The following is a 26,287-nucleotide window of genomic DNA, read 5'->3' on the forward strand; positions in this document are numbered from 1 at the left end:
CATTTTTAAGGGGTCCTGAGAACAAAATGTTTCAAACCATTGATTTAGAATATTTCTAGGAGAGTCTCCATTTGATCCCTGTCCCTATTCGGTCTTTTGCTATTAGAATAATCTTTCTCAGAGCTCATGCTTTTCAGGAGATGATGATGATGATGACGGTGAAGAAATTGTTATAATACGGACCATTAGTTGATAACAGCCTGAGCCTAGGCTCTTATGAGCAAACCGATGGGAAATTTCCCAGCCAGTTCTTGGGGTCAGTTGCTTTTTCTGTTAACAGATAGTAGACTTTACTGATATTTCCCATTTTAGCCTGTGACTCTGTTTGCCAATGGCAAGCAGTGAGGTGTCATAACCAATCTTATGGTGGTTGGAGTCTCCTTTATAGTCTAGAAATGATGTGCCCAGATCTCATGGCGAGGGGATTAGGGAGCAGGGACTGGGATGGGAAGGCAGGAATAATAGCCTCTATTTTTTGAGTAAACCTTTTCATCAGGTTTATTTCCCATCTCTCCCCCTGCCTTCACCCTACCTCTCACACTCATGTCTTACTCCAGACACGTACATCTAGTGGGCTTCAGAGTGAGGGGAATTTTTTGATCCAGAAAGAATGTTTTCATTGTGGGTTGAGATATAGATGGTCCGCCTAGGAGTGGGGTTTGCCTGAACACTCCGAAATGACGGTCTGCCTCTCTTTCAGGCAAAACAACTTTGCTCGAGGTTTAGACCAACAACTGCCAGATGGCCTTGTGGTGGCCACTGTCCCCCTGGAGAACCAGTGCCTGGAGGAAATCTCGGAGCCCACCCCTGACCCGGACTTCCTGACTGGTAAGTGTGCTCATGCCCTCACTTAACCTTCAAAAACCAGGCAGCTCCCTATGGTTTCATAAAACCGAGGCTCTTGACCTCACTTATTTTGGTTTCGAAGCCAGTGATTTCCTTAATACACAATGAAAGCTCCGTCCTAAAAGTGAACACTGGTAGGGTTATTTGTCAGTAAAATTACCAATATTGTTATATAATCATCTGGAAAATGCTCATAATAATACCTTTCCCTGCTAGTCTCATCGAGATGCTTTGAACACAAATGGGATAATAGATAAGTAAGTGTTCAGAGTTCTCAGTAGATTAGAGGAAGTCACCAGGTCATAGTGGAGACAGTGAAAAGGTGGATAGCTACTATGGCCTAAATATCTGTCGTTGGCAAGTATTTATGCAGCAGTGTGAGGGACTAGAAAATGATAGAGCTTTGTTGTCAAATGACCCTGGGTTTGAATCCCAGCCCTGCTCCAACTGTGTGACTTTAGATAATACAGTCCCTCGGGGACTCGTGGCCCTGTCGTAAGACAGAGATAACAACACCCCCCTATCCCACCCCCAAATGCTGTTTTGAGCCCAGTGACATTCTTCCCCTGCGCTCATTGTGGAACTGAGGTTTGGGTTGATTGGAAGAGGCAGGAACCTCAAGGGAAGCTTCTCCTTTCTGTGCCTCTGAAGACCCCTAGTTAGCACCTCCTGGACAGGAGAACTTACTTCAGAGGATTTCATGGACCCATAAGAGGTAACCAGCAGGGAACCCAGCATCACAGGCTGGAAGGCTGGATTCGAGCTCAATTCCATTGCTGGCTTTCTGCATTCCTCCATCACTTCTGTTCCTTATGCTATGTCTCCCTTATTCTATATCTTTCTTCCCTTTTTCCTTCTTTTTCTGAAGAATGGATTATGCTGAGGGTAAGCCTCTTCCAGCTTCCAAGTTATGTTTAAAACTTGAGTTTGGACCTGGGTGGAATTAGAAATAGGTCTGTCTAAAGTCGCGTAGCATAGTGAGTTATAACTCGGGCTCTGGAGCCTGACAGTTGGGCTTGACTCTTCACTGGCTGTGTGATCTTAGACAAGTTACTTACCTTCTCTGTGCCTCAGTTGTTTTACTTATAAAAATGGATATTCTAATACTATCTTCTTAATTGGATTGAGATGAGGAAAAAAATAAATTAATATTTGTAAAGTTTATAGCACAGTTCCTGACACATAGTGAGATGTACGTTTGTTAAATAAATAAATACACCAAGGAAGAAAGAAAATATGAACATTCCAACTACCAAATAGCGTGAGAAAACAATTCGATATATTTGGACCGGAAATAAATCTCATCAAAATTAGTTCCCTGTGGGTTAGTTCCCTAAAAGACTAGACGCACACACGCAGAGACACACATTAAACTGAAAAAATTAAAATGCAGCCTCAGGGCATTTCCCTAAAGACCACATCTCCAGTGTTAGGGAAGCTAGCTGTCTTGTTTCCACATCATTTGCTGAGAGACACTGCCCATGAATGTGTAAAATACCTTGTAAAGGAGGTGTGAGATGGCACACAACCAGGCAAGGTCCATACCAGTGATACACCACCTGGCTTCTGTTTAAAGATCCACCAAAATCTCATACATTATAACTTATTGTGGGGGTGAGGAGATTTTACCTCAGTCATCAAGCTGGGAGAACAAAGGGCCCTGGGTGCTATTTGAAGCTTATTGGGGAGGAGTCGGTGGATAAATCTGAGAAAACATCAGAAGAACACATGTTTGAATATCTCAGAAATCAGAAAAGATCCAAACTCAGTTCTCAGCCACAACAGATATGTCTTTCACCCCCACATCCTCGGACCTTGCCTAATTTGGCATACTGGAGGCAAAAGAGTGGAAAGATATCCGTAAGGATCGTTTTCGTTGATCCTGGCCTTGAGAGAGTGAAGTCTAACAATCCTAAAAGTGTAGAGGGAACTCTTTTTGACCTGCTACTTTTCTAGCCAGGCTTTATCCTATTTTGATTCAGAAGTAGTACCCGTTAGGCCAAGAACTTCCCTTTGATGGATAAAGGAATCTGTTTTGTTTGTTTAAAGCCCAGAATAACTAGAAGAATCAATGAGAGAGATGGTTGACCACATTTCTTCCATATTAACTTTGTAGTCCTGGCAACATTTTACTTGTATCTTTCCTGAGGGTTATACAGAGAATAACGTTTCCTGTCGCACTGTTGTACTATTATAGGTCATAATCCCCATAAACCTACAAGCTTAGAAGATTTTAGAGCTAAAGTGATCTTCAGAATCTGCCATTATCAGCATTTCCAAGCTTTTTTTTTTTTTAAAAGAAAAACAACAACAAAACAGTGTTCCACTCATAAATATGTTCTTTCTTCCATAAGTATATTTGGAAAGACTATAGTATCCACCTTGGCAATTTGCAACATCTTAGCTTAGAACAGCTTCCAAAAACCCGGCAAACAAGAAATCCCTTTTACTTATTTAACTCAGTGATTCCTAAATTTATGTAACTAGAGAATCATTTTTACACATACAGCTATTTCCATCTTTCAGAATTACTGGTTTGAAAAGCATACCAGAAAATACCAATTTATGTGTTTTATCTTGCCAATCGCTTCCCTCTTTATTAAAATAAGCACTTTGAGCTTCACCAGCCTTTTCGATATTGTAAGTTCCATGGAAATAAATGAAGACCAACCAAATGAAGACAGACAAAAACGACAGAGTTGTAACTGGCTGTGTAGCAACGGAGTCAGCCACCGTCAGTCGTGGAAAAGACTGAAAGGCAGGCAGAGGAGAGGGAAGCTTTGGAATGGAGAACAGGAAAGTCTTCAGGTATGCCCTGATGGCTGCCGTTGGCAGTATGTGGGCCAGCTAACTAGGAGAGAGGCATTCCATGTAAGTGTTTAGGTGTACCTATTTGGCTTTCTCTGGTTGGACTTCAGTTGGAAGCAAGAACAAAAATTGGGAATCTGTCAGTTATTAGCCAAGTGCTGGTTGTGTTGGGCCGACTTTTCCAGGTGGTGTTTGGTGTCCCGGACTAGGTGCGAGAGGTACTGGTCTGACTTCCTAGCAATCTGACTTCTAGGTAGTGGGCTGATTACTATAGAGAATAGGATGATTTTGTGGGCTGGTTGCTGCAGATTGTGCATCAGAGCTCTGTTTTTATATGTGGTCTGGCCATCGTCCAATTGGTATTTTCCATCTCTTAGTTGAGACAAGGAAGAGAGTACGGGGCAGAGCAAGGAGCTCGAGAAAGCTGCTGACCACGCTCATGGGCCTATTGGAGGCCACATTCACTAAATCTACGTGAAGAGTTAGAGCTCTGAGCTCTTTGGAATTTCTTCAAGGTCATCCAAAGGAAATGAACTCTTGCCTTTAGAACTTTGGGGATAATACATCCCCCCTGACATTTCAAATAAATAACAGGAGAAAACTTCCTTCCTTCTTCTCTCCCACCCTTCCCTTCTCTCATATAGGTCTAGTCATTTTTTTTCAAGCATAGTTAGAGAGAAAAAAGTGTTCTTGAGAAAACATAGAGATACTTGGTTTGAAAAAAAGAGTCATTCAGAAATGTGTTCCAAATAATAATGAAATAAAATAAATACGAACTAGAGCTGACTGCATGCCAAGGCCACACTGAGAAAAAAATATATGTTACAAAGAAAGGAATATCCCTTTCTTTTTAAATAGTGGAAATGCTATCTGTGAGTGGGCACAGAACGGCATTTCCCGAGGATTGACGCTATGTAACTGTTTTCCTGACTACGCTTTAGCATAAATATGTTAAGTAGAATTGCTGTTTGGCAGGTAAGTATGGCATTCAACTGTCTGGCTCATCCTGGGTGAGTGCGGGATGCTGCCAACTCTTCCTTCTCCTCAACACCCCTGCTTCCTTTATTTTTTCTTCCTCTGTTCTTCTAACTAAAGCCTAGGAATTTATAACCAAAGCATCAATTAAGAAATGTCAAGTTCCCATAATTAGGGGTGATGAGACAGAGGTGAGGAGAAGGAGGAGGGCAACGTTATGGAAGCCATGAACGTGTGTGGGGCCTTATCTTTTCTCAGTGAACTTTTATCCCCACAACTTCATTTTGTGCTGACAACCTACCTATCAAGTAAGTAAAAGAAGTATCATTATCCCCACTTTTCCAATACGAAAACTGAAACAAATGAGTGGCCTACCTCAAAGTCTCACAACCGGTTGGCATCCCAGAATCGAAAAGGAAGCCACAGGTCATCTCAGCGAAGCCTCCCACTTTACAGATGAGACAACTGGGCACCAAAAAACCTTCTAGACATGTGGACAGAGAGAGGAAGCGCACGCCAGGGACTTGAAATCAGAAACTGCTCCCCGTGCCCCCCCCAAGTGGCAACATGGCCGGTGGCCAGCGTTAGAACCCCGCCTCTTGATGTCCTGCCCCTTTCTCTTCCCACTAGGAAACAATTCAACTAAAGGAACTATTTCTGAATATATTGAAAACTCTTCATTTATTGGGCATGCTATTAAAACTTTTCGAAATAACAGCAAGCTGATGAGCTGATGTAACTAGAAAATGAATGTTACGTAAAACAGTTCTACCGAGCATGACACCTTATGCTCTAAGGAAATGTCCCTTTGAGGTATGTGACTGGAGTCTTAAACTCGTCAAGTTAGAATTTCATTTATATGCTTTTAAAATTACTATAAAAGTTCAAAGCCAGAGTAGGTAGTAGTATGACGGTCACCACAAAACTTAATGCCCTAAAAGAACATTCGAAAGAAAAAGTACTGAAAACCTTCTCTTAGTCTTAAGTAACTTACCTAGGAGTGTCTGAGATAAAATTTAGGCAATTGATTCACTAAGCGCCTCTCCTGACCTTTTTGTCTTTTTACCTTACCAGTAATTATTGCCATATGATTCACACAGAAGTGGAAATTTGGTAATTGCTCAGCTAATTTGATCAGCGTTGACAAGCAGCTAATTAATCCCACCCACTCTTCATCTAGTTTAAGTATTAAATTAGTTGAGTTAGCCTGAAGGGTCAAAATGGCAGGATAATTCACTATGTATGTTTTATTGCTGTTATATTTATACACATACACTCTCTATCTATCTTCCATCTGTCTGTCTGTCTATCTATCTATCTACCTAAATTCATATATGGCCATCATATCTGCATGTATACATATATACACACATATACATACACTTATGTCTATATATTTATTCCTATAACTGACACACATAGCAAACATTAAGCATAGAATTGAAGCTAAAATTGGTTTTTAAGTCTTAGCAAGGTAATTTATTTTTACTTCCTGTGGCCTAATTATTTTGTTTCTGCAGCATTTTATATTTATAGTAATGGCCAGAATTCAAAGAGGGTGCCTGCCACTCCTGAAGGTGCTCAAATAACAGCCCGTTTATAACATTGCTAAGAGGCTACAAGGATGGGTTTATCGAGAGTGACTTTGGATAAGTAACAGCTTCTCAGAGCCATCGTTTTCCCATCAGTGAAAGGAGGACCACAGATAAAGTGTTTATCTCCGTGTCTGTCACATAGATGGCCCTCAATATAGGGCTGTCTCTGCCCCTTCACCTACTCACACTGACACTGTCCTTCCTGGTAAAGAAGAAATAAGCATTATCAATTCAGAGTAATTAAAACTTAAATACTGAACACAAATCAGTTAAATGGGACAGAAAAATCAATGTTATCAGGTACGCGAGCTGAACCAATTACTGCACCTCTTAAAGAGAGCACAAATCTGGTGTGTTACAGTAAGCCTGAAGTTCCATAGAAATTTAAGGGACTATTCTAGTAGTGTGGTTAGGAACCCCACCCTGTCTCAGGCACACGTGGGACGCCGTCCTGACTCTACCTGGTAGCCCAGGGCCCTCTTGCCAACACCTGCTCTGATCCTCAGCCTCCTACTTATAAAATGCAAATAATAACACCTATCTCACAAGGATCAGTGACTTTATAGATGCAAATTGCAAAACAAAATGCCTGGCACAGGGTAAGGGGTCAACAAATGATAGCTGTTGTTACTGTGATTCCAGAAATTGAATCCGTCAAAGAAGGCGTTCTCGTTTTCTCACAGTCCCTCCCCCACGACCCAATAGATCTGGGACTTGTGAGTCCATTACACACGCTGAGCCCACATGTCCTCTGTCCCCAGGGATGGTGAACTTCAGTGAGGTGTCTGGATACCCCGTGCTGCAGCACTGGAAGGTCCGGTCTGTGATGTACCACATCAAACTCAACCAAGTGACCGTCTCTCAGGGTAAGTGTAGCAGCCAGCAGGCCCTCTCATCTGCTTCCAGGGCATGGTGTTCCTTTCCAAGGGCATGAGCCTTTCTTCCCATTGTTGAAGACACAGTTTAATATGCCACCACCATGAGGTGTACAACCTGTTCACTCAGAGTCACTCTGAATGGCAGGTGGCTGGAATCGGGCCCTTTTCTATGTAGAGATTTAATTGCAAGTTGTATCTTGGACTACAGAAGAGATGGAAAGGGCAAGACAGGAACCACTGAAGATAATCATCTACTTTATCATGTTTCCCTGGGGTCATGCATTGTGTAGAGAGGATATGCAAAAGCAGACTTTCTATAAGTTGACAGAATAAAATTTTCCAAATGCAAAGAGCATAACTTAGAGGTTCCATGCAATGAAGCGAATAAGAGAATGAGAGCAAGAAAGAGGGGTGGGGTAGGAAAAACAGAAAACAGCTAACGGTTCCTAAAGAGCAAGAGAGCAGGATGGATGGGTGGGTGGGTTGGTGGGTGGGTGGGTGGATGGATGGATGGATGGATGGATGGATGGATGGATGGATGGATGGATAGATAGATAACAGAGAGAGAGAGAGAGAGATATCTAGTAAGTTAAGGAGTAGTGAATTTGAAACTCAGGACAAATTCTTCTAAAACAGAACATCAAGCTGTCTTATATTCTTCAAATTTTGGTGATAAATGCCTTGAATCAAGTTTTGCACATTGCAAGTCCAATGTGCTATTTGTGAAAGAGAAAACTTCTTTAAACAAGGCCTTAATATCAGTTTACATCTCTATTCCACCTCATTCCCATGAACTAGGAGAACATTACTCAACTCCTTTCTCTGACTCTTCAAATGCTATTATTTGAGCTTATTAAATTAATGTCATGACTGGTGATTTGAAAAAAAAAACAAAAAACATTGATTTAAGCAGGGGCTCCCTAAGTTGTTTGAGGTGAATGACATAGCCAACTGGCTTACACCGATACTTCATTTCCGAACTGAAAGGTCTGATTTAGCCAAATGGAAACACTCACCTGATAATAGTTCCCGCCAGCTCTCCAGCTCACTCTGGGCCACCTAGTCACTTCCATACTTGAGGTTGAATGGCCTGGGGACCCAGAGACTCATATTGGGAGTTCTCACTGTCCCTCTTGGGTGATGTTTCTTTGTAGCCCTCAACAATGCTCTGCATTCCCTGGATGGGGCTACCTCTCGTGGGGATTTTGTGGCCTTATTGGACCAGTTCGGCAATCATTACATCCAGGAAGCCATTTATGGCTTTGAGGAGTCCTGTTCTATCTGGTACCCAAACAAGCAGGTCCAACGGCGACTCTGGCTGGAATATGAGGACATCAGCAAAGGTGAGTGGCATGCTTATCAACAACTTTGACACCCCATGCAAGTACTGGCTGCCTCGGTGAAATGCATAGGACCAAACTTAAGGAGTCTACAGATGAAGGACTAATTCAGATGTCGCCGTGATGCTCTGTGCCCGTCCCTAAAATTACCAAGGTTTGGCTGCTAAAACCACATCTCAGTGTGGGGGTGTCTGGGAGAAACTTCAGATGCAGGATGGCATCAAGATCATATGGTCACTGTTAGCTGTCGTAGACAGCCCTCTACAGGTTTTAACTGGCTACCATGCCTTCTGCTACCATAGCCAGGGCAGCAAATTCCAATGTTCTTATGGAGTAAGGGAGAAGGAAGAGAGTGTTACAGTCTCTTGCTACTTCCTGCCTCTGGCAATCCCAACCTGTGCTGGCCGGCAACCCCTTACAGTAACTACACAGGAAACTGCATCCTGCCATGTAAACTTAGTGGGCCCCTTTTTCCTACAGATTTGTGCTATGAGGAAATTTCCGTTGGCCCCCGTATTTATATGGTTCTAGATAACAGCTTGACAGATGTATCCTTATCCACTGTTTGATGGCAAATTAGTATTCAGCCCACGTAAGCATAAGAAATTGGGATTTTTCAAACCTTCTGGATTCACCTCCTGGATTAGAGGAGTACTGGCTGGTAAATTTGTATTCCGATCCACCAAGACTGGCTTAGAATTGCCGTTTGTGGAATTTCTTCTCCTGAGCTAATCCTCCTGGCATTCTGATGAGGCCCAGTTATGGATGTGTGAGTTGCTAAAAGGCTTGTGATGAAATTAGCACAATAAAAACTCAAGAAGTAGGTTGTCCTAAAATTGAATGATCATGGGTCCCTCTGAGGCAACGGACCCTCTGGTGTCAGCAGTGCTGCAGTGGGGAAAAGGGTCCCCCGTGGCTGAGAGGCTCTGGGTTCTCTGAGCTCCACACATACTCCTGTTTATCTTGTTTCCGAGGTAACAGAGGCATGAAAGTCTGTCTTCTGGGCATTTTCTTCCAGAAGAAGCAAAAAACTTGTGTCTGGGCTGGAGTTGCTGCACCATTTCCCCCAAGCGCCACAACCACAGGGTTCTGTTATCCTTTCAAACTTGAGCATCTTCAAATTGCTCTGATTCCAATTTGCCAAGAAAGGAGTGTAATGTAAGCAAATAGAGATAAGACCGTTTCCAGCTGGCAAAGCTTTCTTATGTTTCTGTGCCACAGCCTAGTGACTAAACCAAAAGGCTAACTCCTCCTCTATTTCTGTTTGCCAGTAATTCAAGGATTGTCAGCCCTTGGGATTGCTGGCAGATGAGAGTCTGACCTGCCCCAGAACTCCTGCTCTGGCCCCTTGCTTTTTTTCTGTGTTTTTTGTTTGTTTGTTTGTATTTGCTTCTTTCTTGAGCATTGCAGTGTCCTTAAGGTTAAACATTGAGCCTAGGAGGGAAACTTGCCCATGGCCTTGGCACCAGGCCGTACCCCTCATGAAGCTGTTCTTGCCACTCAGGACCTAGTTTTGTCCCAGTCTAACTGTTGACTTTAGTTCTTACAAATCCAATGCATTCAACCCCTTGCTTGTCATTGATCTTACAACATAGTCAAATGTTTTAGTATGTCTATTTTAATCTCTCAGTTGTTCATGTAGGCCATCCCCCACTCCTGAGTCTTCTACTCAGCCTTTTGCTTTCTTATTGTTTGGTCTGATTTTTGCTCTTAAATATGTTTCTCCTTTCCAAGCACTCATTTCCTTTTATTCCAAAAGCCTGCATGCAGGCACCCTACTGATTAAGAATCCTAAGAGCGTAAGACAAAGGAAGATTTTCTTTTGCTTTTCTGCACTCTGAGAGGATTGGTCTGGAATGGGATTTATATACTAGTGGTAACAAGTGTTCTGAGAGAGCTATACCTACCTCAACATCTAAGTGACACCTTTTTGGACTCGAGTCCTTTGATTACACGTTCTTGCCTGTTCTAACTTTAGAAACCTCCTTCTGGAAGGGTTCTTCTTCTGGTCTTTACTTTTGTACCTATGTTCAAATACCTAAAATTGCATACAGATTCAATAGGCAAGCTTGATTGGGAGTAAAATGAAATAGAAAGAAAACAGGACTTAAGGGTTGGGGTTCTAGAATCTGCCAGGTGACTTTTGTTTAGTCAGTTAACTACTGGGACCTCACTTGTAGTGCCCTCTGGTCGTGTCCAGCTCTGACAGTGTAAGGGTCCTATGAATCCTGTATATGAGAAGCTTTCTCAGATCAGGCACTTGAATAAAGATTCTCCTCTTCTCTCTACAAATCACTGCAAAACTTCTCAAGGGTCAGTTCCATGCCTTAGGCAACTTCGGCCTTCCAGGGTCTAACACAGCATGTGGTTGGCCCTCAACAATTGTTTGTTTGTTGTTGTTGCTGGTGGCAGTGGCGGGACGGGTGGGAAAGCCCTTCTGATGTGGTGGTTTTCCTTGTGCTTTTTACGTTACACCTGTCACGTGTTTTACTTATGCTTGACTGATGAAAATGCAGGGATGGATATTTTGGGCTGGTTCTTCAGAAGACCACCTTCCATCTAACAGATATGTATTTATCATACTGCCGTCTTTTGGTTTGGCCATACCAACGTGTGAGAGCAGCTGTCTCTAGATAATTCTGACTGACGCGGGTAAAAAATATACTTCCATTTCTCAGTGTTTACTCTTTGCCTGTCTTAATTTTTTTTTTTTTAACAGAGCCAATAAAGACTATCAGACGTGAAATTTCCCAACCTCCCCTCTCTTCACTTCTACCCTTACGTTATCTTCTCTCATCGTCATTTGCCCTCCTGCGCCAGAAAATGTAGTGGGATTCTCCTCTTCAGGCTAACCTCTCCACCGGTACACTTGTCCCCTCCCTCTGCTGCCTCCTCAACCTCACCCATTCATCAGCCTTTTCCTTTTTAATCTTTACAACCTCTTCAGCCACTGAATTATCCTTTCCTCAACCTTATACCTTCCCCCCAAATAACAGTTTTATAAACATGCAACTCATACCACTGTTTCCTTTCAATATATCCCATCTCATTTCTTGAGCAGGTAGTTTATATGCCTTTTCTTTACTTCCTCAAGTTCTTTTCACTCTTCAAATGATTTCTTTCAACCACTTCGCTCTACAGAAATAGCTGTGGAGAAGGAAATGAAGGCTTCTTAATCAGAGGTTCACGTTTCTTTTCTGTGACCATTTTAGCTGTCTCAGCTAAAGAATGTGTTCCTCTTGACCACGTCTGCCTTCTTGAAAATTCTCTCTTCCCTCAGTGTCCCGGGCGCTATTCTTCCAGATTCTCTTGACAGAAACTTTGGCCTTTATTTCTCGTTCTTTTTTGCCCTTACTTCTGTGAAGAAATCATTTACATTTTGGCCTTTTTCCAGGATTTCATTCTTAATGTTCATGTCTTCTTCACTGTTTCTGGGTGATTATCTACCTCAACCTACATTTCTAATTCTTCCCTTTTCCCTCAGATTCAAAACCTCATTTACCCTGTAGCGTTTAGCATTCCTCTGGGATATTCTACAGGTACCTCAATGATCAACACCTCTTTTCTCTATATCCACTACTAGGTCCGTGAACTACAGTGATGGGTCAGAATACAAAATGAGAGTCCTTGATGCTCTCCTCCATCCTCGGCATTCAACCATTTACACAGTTCTGTTCTTTTTACCAACTAAATGTTTCTTCAGCGGGTGTCTTCTCCTGTCCAGTTCCCCAAATTGTATGTATTTGCAGTATCAGCTCTCAGAAGACGTATTGAAACAGCATCCTTATGTGTCGCTTTGTCTTCAGTTTCCTGCCATTCTAGTCCATTCTTCATTTTACCATCTGTTACCTTTTGTAAATGCCACTTAATAAAGTGACTGTTCAGCTGGAAGCCCTTCACTAATTCCTCCCTGCCTTCTCAGCATGAAAATGACTTCACTCCTTGTATTTGTTTCCTATGTTTGCCGTAACAAATTACCACCAACTTGGGGCTTAAAACAACATAAATTTATTTTTTTGACAGTTCTGGGGGGCAGAGGTCCAAAATCAGCTTCAGTGGGCTAAACGAGGTATCAGTAGAGCTGGTTCCTTCTGTCCTTGCCATTTCCAGCTTCTAGAGGCTACCTGTATTCCCAGCCTCATGGTCCCTTTCTCCATCTTCAAAGTGCATCATTCCTAACTCTGAGGCACATGGCTGTCTCTCTGACTCCTCCTGCCTCCTCTTATCAGAAGCCTTTTAATTACATTGGGCTCACTCAGGTAATCCAGGATGACCTCCCCATCTCAAGAGACTCAATGTAAGCGTATCTGCAAAATCCCTTTTACCATTCACAGGTGGCATTCCTGGGTCCCGGGAATTAGGATCTGGGCATCTTTGGGAGTCATTATTCAGCCTGCCACATCCGCTGCCCTCTCTAGCTGTTGCCTTACCAACCGACCACTCCCCATCCCAAACATCCTCCACTCTGATGAGACAAGGTCACTTACTGTCAATCCCTAACCCCTGCATTAGCCTCCAGACAATACGTCCTCAGAGACGCCCTCCCTACCCCAGTCTAAGGCCATAGATATGCTCTCTAGACTCTCCACAACTACTCTCTCTCACTTAGAAATTTTCTTTTCAGTCCCTCTCTTGCCCACCTCTTGCAACTTTGTTTTCCTCCTCTTCCTGGAGTCTGTTCAGTTGCCCAATTTCTGGGAAGATTTTCCTCTTTCCTTGGGACCTTAGGATCAGCAAATTAGTCTTCCTGGCTCTGATTTCTGGTTCTTGCTGTCCTTGTTTTTAATGGCCCCCCTTCAGCTCTATAAACTGCCATTTGCAATTAAATGAGACCATGCCCCGGTGTCAGGCTCCAACTCTGGATCAAGTTGCCCACTGGTTTGGAAGAAGGCATTGAGTCTTTTCCTCACTTCTAAGACTTTGTGCTTGCCCTGCCAATCTGACCCTGTCCTCTGTTGTCCCTCCGTTCTACCATGTCTTTTTTCCTGCTCTTCAAGAGCCAGCTCAAATGTCACCACTTCCACTGAGCCTTCCCTGATGCTCTGGGCAGAGTTCTTTGCTGCCTGTTTTCTGCTTCTGCAGCTACTTTACGTATCCTTTGCAGCGTTCTTCACATGGCCCTGTATTGTCCTCTCCCTATATGCCTGTTTCCCATGGCAGTGGACTTAACAGCACTTGCCATGTTTCTCTCTCTTATTTTTTTAATTTAAAAAGTTTATTTATATAAAAAATTCAAAATGTATAAAAGAGAATAAAGTGAAAAATACCTCTTCCTCCCCTCTTCCTAGTAATCTAGTTCCACTTCCCAGAAGCAACCAGGCAACCATTGCTACCAGTGTACTGTCTGTCCATTCTGAGATATTCTATTTCTAGCCATTTGGAAGTGGACAAAGCAAGTTGCAGAAGAGTAAATATATCAGGGTCTTGTCTGTTTTAAAAAATTTATATATATAAATATATTCACATATACACATATATAAATATATATATAATCTTTTAGCCTCTCTCTCACTGTATATACAGATGGTGCCAAAATAATGCATACACATTTTAATAAAGGAAAACTATTAAAATTGTAATATTCACTATATATCAATAACAAAAGATGAACACAAGTCACATTTGACTTCTGCAATTACAAGAGGTGCTCAAAGTGATTATGATCAACGTCCAGACATTTCTGATTATGGCGAACTACTGCTTGGGCAATGGTGACCAAAGTGTCCACTTGTATACATTTTTTGGTACCCCCGGTATGTGTGTGTATGTGTATATTCCAGATTAGGGGTATGGGGTAAGGAATTTTACTTTTTTTATACTAAAAACTTCTGTATTGCTTTTGCCACAATAGGCATGTGCTGCTTTTATAATAAAACTCTTTTAAAATACTGAAAAATATATTCTGAAAATTTTGTGTTTGCCTTGAGTGAAGACTTATGAAGTTAACAGGAAAAAAATCAAAATGTGCAATTGTATCTACAGTGAGCTGAACTTTGGATAGAAACGTGGGAGGAAGTGCGGAATAATATGACCATTTCTTGTTTATCTTTGAGTCTTCATCCCTGAAACAGTGCCTGATATATAATAAGCAACCACGTTTGTTGAAAGAACAAACCCTTTATTTTGTTCTTACTTCAGAAGAAACTAGGAAAGAGCTTTAGATCTATAGGTTCCAGAGAAGAGACCGATAAATAAATAAATAAATAAATGAACCTTCTGCAAATAAGAACTTCCAAGGGTTTAAATTGAATCTTCCACCTGACATACTAAGCACAGTACATTTTCTTTTCTTTCTTTCTTTCTTTCCTTTTTTTTTTTTTTTTTTTTATACTCCATTCAGGAGCGGATTCCCTTGGGTCTTTCTTCCTTTTCTTTTCCTTTCACTTTTCAAGTGAAATGAAATATCACTTTCATTATTACTTTAGATCTGACCTTTGCCATTGCTTTTTCTTGCCGTTTCTTTTGGTGCTTATCAGTGGGGTTATCTGCATTGACAGTTGGCAATAAGCCTTTCCACTGTACCACCTAGTCCAAAATTCCCTGTTATTTTTCTTTTGTTCCGTTTTGTTTGGGTTTTTTTTCCGAGCCAGTTGCTTCCTTTCTATGGGGCAAGCTAAGAAGAATAGCTTCCACTTCTTCCAAGATACAAGCTGATTGTTTTTCCCTTAAGTCGCCCCCCCAGCTCTGAGAACGTCTTAAGTCAGATTAGAGTCAGAGAAAGAAGTAAACCCTCCATGGCATTGTATTTCCTCCATAAAGGATGCCATGTTTTCCACTTTCCATCACTGTATTTTTGCGTCAATAGAACCCAAGACAGACTCAGTTGGTCCGTCTCCCCGGGATTGTGAACAGATTTCTGCTCTAACTGAACGCACAACAGTAGCTGAATCAGCAGTCAGCCTTCTGATTGCAGTCAGTGGGTGTTGGTCCATGGAGACCCCGTCTTCTGTGTGTAATGCTCCTGTAGCAGTCCGTAGGCTAACTTGCATAATTGTGATTTGTGGCAGAAACACCTGATTTAGTTAGGGATACAACATAGAAACCCATTGAAGACTAATAACTTAAATTTCTAGAAAGCTTTATGTTTTACAAACCCTAAGGCTGAAGCCTGCTCCGAAGGCTCTCTTTATGCACATTTACGACGATGAAGTTAGCATTCAAGTAGCAAAGCAATTAAGGCATATAGCTATTTTCTTTAAAGGATTAATTAATTAATTCAACAAATATATGCTGAAGGCCTGCTCCATGCAAAGCCCTGTAGTGAGCAGAGAGGGGGTTTACAGGAGACAGCTGTGTGCCAGGCAGACAGGCCTGATGAAGGCGCTGCTGAAAACAAGTCTGATGGTATCACAAACAGAGTCTTTGAAAAGAAACTAAGCTTTCCTAAACATACGTGTGAGGATGTAATTAGAGACTTCAAGTCCCCAGGCTCTGATGCTGAGTCCAGAGCAAACTGGATCTGGAAGTTGAGGGAGGAAGTTACTGCAAATAATATTGCCAAACAGTGACTGTTTTTGAGCCCTTCCTGTGAGCCAGGCCCTTTGCTAAGCTTTTGGTACATAGCTTTTCACACTTAACCCTGGTGTCACTTCCTGCCTAGTGGAGCCGCTGCCTTTCACCTTGAGTTTGCTGGATGTTTTCTTTTGTTGTGTGATAATTTGGGGCCAGGATCTGTGATGATGACATAGTTGCTGGAGTAATATATGTTTTCCTATACAGTAGAGCATCTCCAAATTTACTGTGCACATGTGTCACCTGGGAACTTGTTAAAATGGAGATTCTGAGTCTGCATGTCTAACAAGCTCTCAGACGACACCAAAGCTGCGACTCCAAGGACCGCATTCTGAATAGAAAGGCTCCATCATTTTCTCAAAGACCAGCAGAGAGCGGATTCCATCATCACCTCTCTTCATCCTGTCCAGTGCAGGGACTTCAGCACCAGAGCCGTGGCACGTGGCCTCCAGGGGTGTGCCCCAGTGTCCTCTCCACAGAGGAGTGTCACCGACAAGAAGACTAGCCTGAATGCACCAAGACGTTTCTCTGATGAAAGCATTGATCATTAGGCTTGTGCACAGAATTGAACAGTCTTAAGCCCTTGAGCACTGAAAGAAATTGGAAACATGCCCACAGTCAGGATTAAAGGCGATAAGCTGGTTTTTTTTTTTTTAACTTTATACTGTCCTGATCTGATGATCTCAAGCATTCTCTCTCTAGGTTTTTAAAAATAGCATTCAAAAGACCCCCATTTTCTTCCTGCAGAAACTGCAAATTGTTACAGAGTTTTTCATATTTTAACCTAGCTGGTATTTTAGCTGATGGGACACTTCCTGTGGTGATAGCAAACTCCTTTCAAATAATTATGGGCCTGATAATAGTGACGTATTGTCTGTAACATACAATGTAGTAGTTAATTAGATGGCATTCTACATTATTCTGTACTCCAAATACGTAAGCTTTGTCTTCACAACTCGATGGATTGCTTCCTTGCAGTGGGCTTATTTATTCGCTTATTTAAAACATTCTATATCTAAACATTGCTCTAGGCACTGGCCTCTGATGGTAAATGACACAGAAAACGTTCCTACTTTTAGTGAGCTTCTATCCTAATGAAGAGAGACAGAAAGCAGCAAGTAACACCTCCATGAAAGAAATTCTTCTAGTGATAGATGCTATAAAGAAACAAAAACGAGAGGCTGGCGAGAGGATTGAGGGTGACTAAGATGGCAGGCACAGAAAAAGCCTCCATCCCGGTCATGAGGGGGTGAGTGTGAGCTGAGACCTGTTAGACAAGAAGGAGCTGGCCATGCAGAATGTGGGGGACATAACATTGCAGGCAGAGGAAATAGCAAACACAAAGGCTTCATAATCTTTTGAATGCTCATAGCTTCTAGTATAATGTAGAGCCTAGGAGAAGTTACATGGTAAATATTTAGGCTGGTAACCAACATAGCTATGGAGAAGACAGGGACCTGAATTTTCTGATGGAATATGAAGAGAAGAAACTACTTCTGGAAAGCGTGCTCTGCTTTCCTAGATTCAGCAAACTGAGATGGGACCGATTGGTTTAGCCCGTCCTATTGTATCCAACATGTAGATTGGTGCTCAGGGGGGCTGGCCAGGGTGATACAGACCCAAGAGAAATAAACATTTGTCTATAGTCTTAATAATACAATCCATCTGTCTACAAGAACTTTTATCTTGATCTTAAGTTATGGGCTCCATCCCACAACTGATAGTTTATCTCTGCAAAAAAAAAACAAAAAACACTATGTTGGGGAAAATATTACAAAATCTACGATGATGTAAGGGATATGAGACATCAAAAGTGAAAATCTGAACTTGACATCAGTTGAGGTCCTCACATCTTTTGGGATGAGTGCCTGTGTCTTAAGCAGTAATATGTCTCTGTTGCCCATCGTATTCAAAGGCAGCATGTTGAAGGGAAGACACTGGATGGGTAGTCAAGAGACCGGGACTTTTGGTCGTAGTTGAGCTACCTGTCAGCCAGCCAGGGGACCTTGGGTAAATTATTTAACCCTCTTCAAAATGATCTTCCCGTATGTATAATAACTAACTTAAGTTAGATGATACTTAGACTTTCTTCTACTTCTAATGTCTTGTGACTGTATACTCAGCCCATGATACCTACTTCTGATGACAGAAAGCAACATTTAATAACACCTGGCTCAAGGCTAAATAGGTTAACGCAACTGATATTGCAATGGAAGGAGTTTAATGTAGTTGTTGGTTGCAAGGCTTCAGAGTCAACGTGTTTTATTAGCTGTGTCTCCTGAGATGTTTCCTTAATGGCTGTGAACCTCGGTTTCCGTGTCTGTAAAACAGGGTTATGCATACGTATCTTACGAGTAAGGATTGTGTAAGGACTACATACAATAATTACATATGAAGCACAATGTCTAGCGTTCTGTAAGTGTGCAGTGTGTTTTTGACTCATTATTATTCTTATTATTAGCATTATTTTAATGAAATTTACAGTTCAGCTCACTATTTTTGAACAATATAGCAGTTGATAAGAATTTCAATGAGATATCAATAAAACTTGCCCTGGGTAAATGTGCTCTTCCCGGAAGCACTGATGGATATTTTAGAAGTCACAAATCACCTGCTGAGCAGGCGAGTGGAACAGGGGAGTCGAACCACCCCAAAGTCAGGATTAACATCACGTTCTTTGGCAACAGTTTTCAGTCCCAGTTTGTAGCCCCTTTGTTGGGAAAAGACCAAGAAATAAGCATGACTTCTCCCACGCATATGAGAGGGATTTTATTTATTTATTTGTTTGTTTGTTTATTATTTATTAATGTTTTGGTGAGGAAGGGGTAGGAGCTATCAAAATGTACTCTCTGTGGGGAAGGACCCCTGGGGATAAAGCTTGGGTGTTAACTGCCTTTTAAGTGCAAAGAAGCTACCAGGTGCATTCGGCAAAGGGGGAGAAATTCATGACCGTGCCCAGCTGTATCTGCCTCCCTTTTACCTGTGACATCTGGTGCACACCTGTATCCAGGTGCGGACGCAGATTCCTCCTGTGCCCCAGAGGTAGGATGCTGGCCCTCCTAACCACCCAAGTTCCACCAGAATTGGACGTTGGGGTTGAGAGATAACATAGCAGTAGTTTTTGTGTTTTCCTTAGGCTCCTGTCTTTTCCTGATTTCTGTCAATTGCCTGCTTTCAAGGAACACTTTTGTATTCTCAGAGGTGTGAGTGGGTCAACAGCGGCTGGGGCCACATGACTTGCTGCCCCACGTGACGCCCCATCTCTTGGAATGTATCACACCGTGCACGGCATCCAGCCGGCAGTCAATAAATATTGGCTAAATGGATGAATGAGGGAATGCCATCCTTTTTCTCCCCTCTGTCCTGTCCAAGGGAAATGACAGCATGTTGTCTAAGGCAGCACATCCTCGAACACCTTCCCCTCCAACCCCCTGGCACCAGCCACCCTTTTATCATCCCTTCTGTACATCTCCAGGTTTGATTGTTGTGTGTATGGGGGTGGATGGGTGGATAATGTCATGTCCTGAAATTTGGCATTAGAAGAATAGGCCAGACATTAAAACCAAGTGATCAGGATGAGGACTAAATACTAGAGACTGGCAAAAAGCCATGTGTGCGGGTCCAATTTATGATTGTTATTCCACATTTCCAATTACCAGTACCTCCCTAAACCAAGTTCATGCCCGAGGGCTCCAGAAAGTGGTCACACTGGTCTCCCCTTACAACCCAACTTAATTAGAAAGGAATAGATGACTCGGCTAAGTCGTAACCATACACGGCCCGTCAACCTGCATAAATCTGGCAAGGGACAGCATTCATTCCAGTTAGTCAGAATTTAATACCACGAGAGCCCTCCGTTTAGAGCAATCGCAACAACCATATGGGTTCAAAAAGACCTACGTATAGTTTTGCTTTTGCTGATAAAAAAAATCAGAAAGGAAGGAAAAGAAAGGTAGAAAGAAGCATTTCTCCAGCTCAACGTCTCAATAAATCTGCCAGTTAAAATATGTGCTTTGTAGGTGAAATGTGAGTGCCAATGACAGGGGAAAAACAACCTAATCGGGTAAATCAACAGCCTGGACTCCCGTGACATTTTTCTGTTTCCTGGGGGTTTTTCTTTCGTCAGCTTGATTCCACAGAGGCGACTTCTAAAGTCATTCCTTGAATGTGCCTCTATGGCTCTGGGCCTTCCTGTCAATTTATTACAAGCCTAGTCAATTACTGTGGTAATTGGTTCTATATATATTGATGCGTTTGGGGCGTTTATGGCTTCTTGTATTTTTACTTGGTCTGTTTTGCCTTTAGAGAGAAGGAGCTCTGTGCCCACTTCTTTGCAGGTCCCCGTAGGTGCTGCCATAGATTCTGCTCACTGGGGATTCATAGTCACTTCTGATCCAAGTAATGTGGATGAGGGCAAAGAGGGGACGCCAGCCCTCAGGCTTTCCTGGTCTCTGCACTCTGGTACAGGGCTGGGTAGAAGGAAGAGATGTTATTCCTCAACACTGCCCCAGTAGTTCTCTTCAAGGATAGTTAATATGTTGGGACCTGTCCAGAGCAGCTATCTTGCATTTACTGGGCTGGTAGAGGGTATGAATGATATACAGAAAAACATAAAAACAAATTGAAACCAAAGGCAATCTCTCTTATAATTCAATGGGCCATTTTTTTTTAAATGCTTTCAGTCGTTCAGTGGATATTTACTTTCCACCTTGTGCAGGTATTGGGCAAGTGGTACTGTGAGACAGACACGATTTCTGCTCTCGGGGAGCAGACAGGGAAGAGAGAGAATGTAAAGAAGTAAATAAAGAGCAAACAAAGGATTCGGAACTTCAGGCCGTGAGGGTCACGAAGAGGGTGCCGTGGTAGAAGGTGACAGAGGCACTGCCCACTCTAGAGAGGGTTATCAGGGGAGGCCTGAGTGGCACGTACGCTGAGGTGTAGCGACAGCTGCAGGAAAGACATCCCAGGAAGCGGGGCTGGCCAGTGCAAAGATTTGAGGCAGGGAGGACTGGTGAGATTGCAGGAGCGTGAGTGAGCAGTCCGTGGCCTGGCTAGAAGCTGGAGAGGCCAGCGTGGCCAGGCAGAACCCCGGGAACCCCGGCCAGGATGCCGGAGAGGACGCCCCTGCAGTGCCCCAGTCACAGGTCTGTTCGGCTCCCTCCTGCACTGGGTGGAGTAGCGTCAAGGGAAGCCAGCGCGGACTCGGGGACACCAGTTAGAGACCTGAAGCAGTAACGCAGGCCGAGAACATGGAGAGGGAAGAACCAAGAAACTTGAAGGCAGGGTGGGTCTGGGGGAGGGAGGTGCACAGGAAGAGAAACCAAGATGATGCCTAGATATTTGCTTGAACAACTGATTATGCCGAAGTACCACTTACAAGTTGGGGGAGGGGGTGGTGGCGGGGGGCGGGGGTGATGACATGAAGCAGGTTGGGGGACGGTGGGAAGTAAAAAGCTTGGTGCAGACTTGTCATTTTGAGTTTCCAGAGACATCCAAGAGGAGAAGTCAAGTAGGCTGTTGGATATGCAGCGCTGGACCTCAGAGGAGAGCTCAGTGCTAGAGATGCAAATCTGTGAGTCTGCAGAATTCAACCAGTATCGAAAGCCCCCGGAACGGACGAGCTCACCTAGGGAGAAAGGGCAGGCCCAGAAGCGGGCCCAGGACCGAGCCCTGGCTTGCTCCCACAGTCAGAGGTCAGGTGGAGGTGGCACGGGGGAGTTTGGGCGGTTCAGCCAAAGAGACTGAAGGAGCAGCAGGAGGCGGCAGGGTCAGCGGAAGGTCGTGGTGAAGAAGACAGTGAGCAGCTCCTTTGTCCTGCTGGGCAGGGGAGTGAGACCCGCTGGTCAAATGTCATTGCCTAGTTCACTTAGAGAGTTCCAAATATTATAACTGCAGAGGCCCTGGGAGAGAATTATAATATACGCTGTCACTCCCCAAATTTTAGTATCGTTCACATGTACCGTATTCCTCACCACCCTGTGAAGGGGGGAGGTCGGTTACATGTTATAACCCTGTTTGCTGGAGGGTTTTTGGTGAGTTTGCTCACTCACGATAGTTTCCCTTTGAATCGTGAAACCACGAAAGGCACGTGCTCAGCAGAGCGCTGCGCCTTGGGGTGTCTCTGGGTGCGTGTCCTGTCCCATGTCCTCGGAACATTGAGCAGAACCACGCCCACCTGGGACATCTGCCCACAGACCTTGTGCCCCTGCAATAGGACTGTCCCCCTCCTCCCTCTGGCAGCCCAGCAGCCCCAACTCCAAAGGGGGGAAAGGAGGTCCACAATGTGAAGACACTAGTTGCGGCCCGACAGATTGTGGCGGAAGCAGACCCGGACCAGACTCGGTCACGCATCGTCCTTGCCTCATGGAGCTCTGCGTCTGTTTCTCCGCATGCTGAACCGGGACGGCTCTGGAGGCTTGTCCCACTGCATCTCCGACTTCTGGGTGCTCCCACAGCGCTGCCCCAGGATAAGCACCCCTCCCGTGAGGATGCCAGACCAGACATGATGAGGCCATCGCTCTCAGCAGTGTTATTGTTACTAGGCATTAGTGACCTAATAGCGAAGAAAATAAAATCCATACTCTGCCCAGCTCTTACCTTGCCACCCCACCCCGGGGGAAAGCGTTCTAGTCCACAAGCTAACAAACACTCACTAAATACTGACCGCTCAAAGTATACTGCGTGTCAGGCCCCGTGCTAAGTGTCAGGAATGCGTTGAGGAATACGAGCCAGGGCCTGCCCTCAAGTTGTTCATAAAATATGGGGGAAATTATAGAAATTATAAGGAAGAGTGATACGGGCTGTAAGAAACCTGAGAACAGAACGCACCAAAGAGGGGTCCAAATACAGATTGGGGTAGGACTGAGAAATCATTTGTGGAGGAAGCATTGCCTGGATGGACGGATGGAGGGTGACTGGACATTAGTGGGTAGCCTCTGGGGATAGGATATTCTGCATAGGAAAAAGGCAAGGCACGTGAAACATGGGCATGTGATAACTCCTGTCGCAGCTGGCGCGTGCAGGGGATGTGGGGGAATGAGGTTAGAGAGGGGCCAGGGCACGGCTTAAAGCGCTCACTGGCCATGCCTTCTCTTTTATCTCAGAGTCATTTAAAAGTTAGTAAAGGTTTTCAGTAGAGAGAAGACATGCCCCTATTGTGTTTCATAAGCCTACCCTGGTAATAGTACGGAGGATGGTTGGGAGATAGAAAAACTAGAGAGAGGTTGACCAGTCAGAAAAATTATCTTGGGGTAATCCAGGTGGGAACTGTGGAGGGTCTGGAAAAAGTGTCAAGCATAGGGTGGCACTGACAGTAATTTAGAAAAAAATCATTAAAATGTGACTCTGATGTGGAGGGCGAGAATGTGACAAGCCATGGTAGATATCCTGCAGAATCTAGGTGGGCATACACGGAACACCTGTGGGCCGTGCAGTGACTTCCCCAATTATGGACCGGCAATATTTTAAAGCTCTGCAGCCCCACCATGAAGCAGGGCTGACACAGATTGCTGAGAAGCAAATGTGTGCTTTTCACGATAGTGCCATTTGCTTCTAGAGGCTGCCAATAGCTGGGAATGCCAAAGGCGCAAACGCACCTTGCTGAGCTTTCTGTCCTAGCAGTATCTCCCTTTGAGGGGCTCCCACACTGCGGACACACCTTGTTGAGATAGAAGAGAGGAATGGGGAACCCACCAACTCACCTGTATCCTCACCTCCCATACAACCAGTGCTTTGGCAGGAACCCCAAGTACAAGCACCTTGAATCCAGCCTAAGTCATTCTTCTAACTCTTTCTCTCTTTTTTAAAAAAAATTAATTTTTATTAAATTTATTGGGGCGACATCGGTTAGTCGTAAAATGACATAGGTTTCAAGTGTGCATTTCTGGAAGGCATCACCTATACCGTGCATGTGTGTTCACCACCCAGTGTCCGTTCTCCTTCTAAGTCTTTCTTGAACCTGCCTGACTCAGCTGTCTGACCTCGTGCAGGGGAAAAGCGTCCACCGTGATCATGCTCTCTGGTTCTTAGAAACAAGTCAGGCCACCTACCGTAGTACAAATCACCATAGTTTCTTGGTCAAAAGCTATTTGCGCTGACATAAACTAGGGCTGTGGTTGAAGATTGAGAATGGCGAGGGAGGGGGTGGGGGGAGGGATGCAGGTTGGTAAAATCTAATCTTTCCCCACAGTAGCTAGAGGTCATATTTCCATAAACACTCCGATTCTTGCCATTCTGAGCATATGTTTCCCTGTTATCTTTTAATTGGTTTTTATTCTAAATTTAACACTAAACAGTTGTGATCGTAGCAGCTGTAAGCACCAGTGTGGTACATGTCAATTCTAGGGACACGTGAGACAATCAGGACCTCATCGGTGCCCTCCCTCCTCTCCCCACATCACACCCGCCTGCATAGGAAGCTGGAGATTGCTCATCCTGCCCCTTCCTGCCTGTGTTGTCATGTTTATAGATGTCAGGGTCTAGGGAACAAAGGGAGAGGAATCATCTAAAATCCGAATCATACCACCGGAAGCGGTGTGTAACGGCAGGTGAATGCCAGTAGATTGGAAGCCGGTATCAGCAAGCCCGTGATGCATGAAATCCTGGGTCCCAGGAAAGCACTTCGGAAATTGTTAAAAACAGCTCAGCGAAATACAGGACTTAGGGGTTCTTGAGAGAGCTGGGGACATCTGATTTGGAAGATCTTGTACCTTTACAATGGGGAAGGAAGCATGGTGCAAAGGAAAGAGCAGGAGCTGGGAGTCAGAGACTTGGTGGTCGAGCGAGTTTTAAACAAATGGCTTAAAGCCTCTGAGCCTCGATGCTCTCATCTGCAAAATGGGATAATGAGGACATTGCAGGACTAAGAGTCTTAAGGCTGGCAGACCATCTGGCGTGTAGTAGGTCCTCAAAAATGTAACTATTAGGTCATTTCCCCAAATGGGCTCTGTAGCACACTCGTCCAATAAGATATTCCACAAAAAATGAATTCCACCTTTAAATGATCTTTGACGACACAGCATGCCACATTTCCTTCTTGGAGATTTGCATCACATGAGAATTTTAAAGGCTTTTCAAAGATTTACAAAAAACCTGCTCAACTTTCACTCATATTGCCCCTTCACATTAGAGCTTGAAAATCTTTTTGATTGTCTATTTGTTATTTTGAGTAATGCTATTAACAAATCCTCAAAAACAAAAATTCTATGAAATCTACTTAGAAAAATTCTCTGAGTTTTTTAATACTGCTTCTGATACGGTGGAAGCTTTCTCTTTAAACTCCTCTATCCAGATTTGGCACCAAATTCTCTTATTTCTTTTGAAATACTCCCTTGGTTTGGCCCTCATTCCTACACATGGGGGTCACTCCAGCCTGACCCCCAGACTTCCAAGCCTGCACTGTTACTCCAGCCTCCTATCCCCCCATTCATTCAAACATTCATTCTAAGTCTGCATTTCACTGCCTGACTCATCTTCCTTAGCCACTGTCACCCTCCATGTCATTTCCTATGGAGTTCTTGCAAAGGCTTGCTCCTAACTGTTGTTTCAAGCCGAAGATTCCTGGCCTGATCTTTAAGAGACCCACTCAGTATGGCCCTACCCCATCTGTGTGACTTGATCTATGTAAAACCTCCGTGTCACAGAATTAGAGCCTTGGCCACCTTCAGCTCTATTTTTTGGCCTTATTGCCCCTGCCCTAATAATCCACATTGTCCTTAATTGAGTCAACGCTGCCCATTCTCTAAAACACAGTCTTCCAGGAAGCCCTCTGTGATTCCTCCGGCCCTCATGAACAAGCTCTCTTCTCCAAACTGCTGTAATCCTTAACAGTCTCAGCCATATAATGTGGGATTGATTGTATACCCTGGAGTCAAACAGACCTGGGTATAAGTCCCACCTCTTCTACTGATGACTGTGAACTTGGGCAAAGCAATGAACCTCTCTGTTGTGCAGTCTTGTCATTGCTACAATAGAGACAATGTCAGCACCTACCGCTGAAGTCGATAGAGAGAACTGACAGTGTGGCATCTTACCTGGAGGTGAAGAAACCCGGTCGTCCCTTCATGATCTGAAAAAAAACGGCTTCCTGCAAAGAACCACCCTTCCCCATGAGATGTAGGCACGACTCAGATGCCGCCCTTGGTTATGGGTGACAAGGCCAGACACAGACCCTCAAAATTCCCGTTCTTTGCCGTATACATAATTAGCTGAACTGCGTGTCCCCACTGAGGGATCAGAACAAAAAGCGCGTTAATCAAACTTTCATTTAGCTTCTCTCCCTCCTTCAGGTCCCGGAACATTGGCTCACCTTCAGTCTGAGCCGGTAGCCAGCCCC

At 43.8% G+C, this 26,287-nt stretch overlaps 1 protein-coding gene across 2 annotated transcripts in view; it reads left to right on the forward strand.

The window, feature by feature from the left end:
- The window catches only part of ASTN1 (astrotactin 1), a 288,385-nt gene that overhangs the window by 215,379 nt on the left and 46,719 nt on the right, over window positions 1-26,287 (forward strand). For both annotated transcript variants that reach the window (XM_081024738.1, XM_081024737.1), the window contains exons 14-16: window positions 701-828; window positions 6,986-7,090; window positions 8,257-8,445. In XM_081024738.1, the coding sequence (XP_080880864.1) occupies window positions 701-828; window positions 6,986-7,090; window positions 8,257-8,445 (422 nt within the window). The remainder of the gene's footprint in view (window positions 1-700; window positions 829-6,985; window positions 7,091-8,256; window positions 8,446-26,287) is intronic.

This window comes from Rhinolophus hipposideros (assembly GCF_964194185.1).
Source record: "Rhinolophus hipposideros genome assembly, chromosome: 19".
Lineage (NCBI taxonomy): Eukaryota > Metazoa > Chordata > Mammalia > Chiroptera > Rhinolophidae > Rhinolophus > Rhinolophus hipposideros.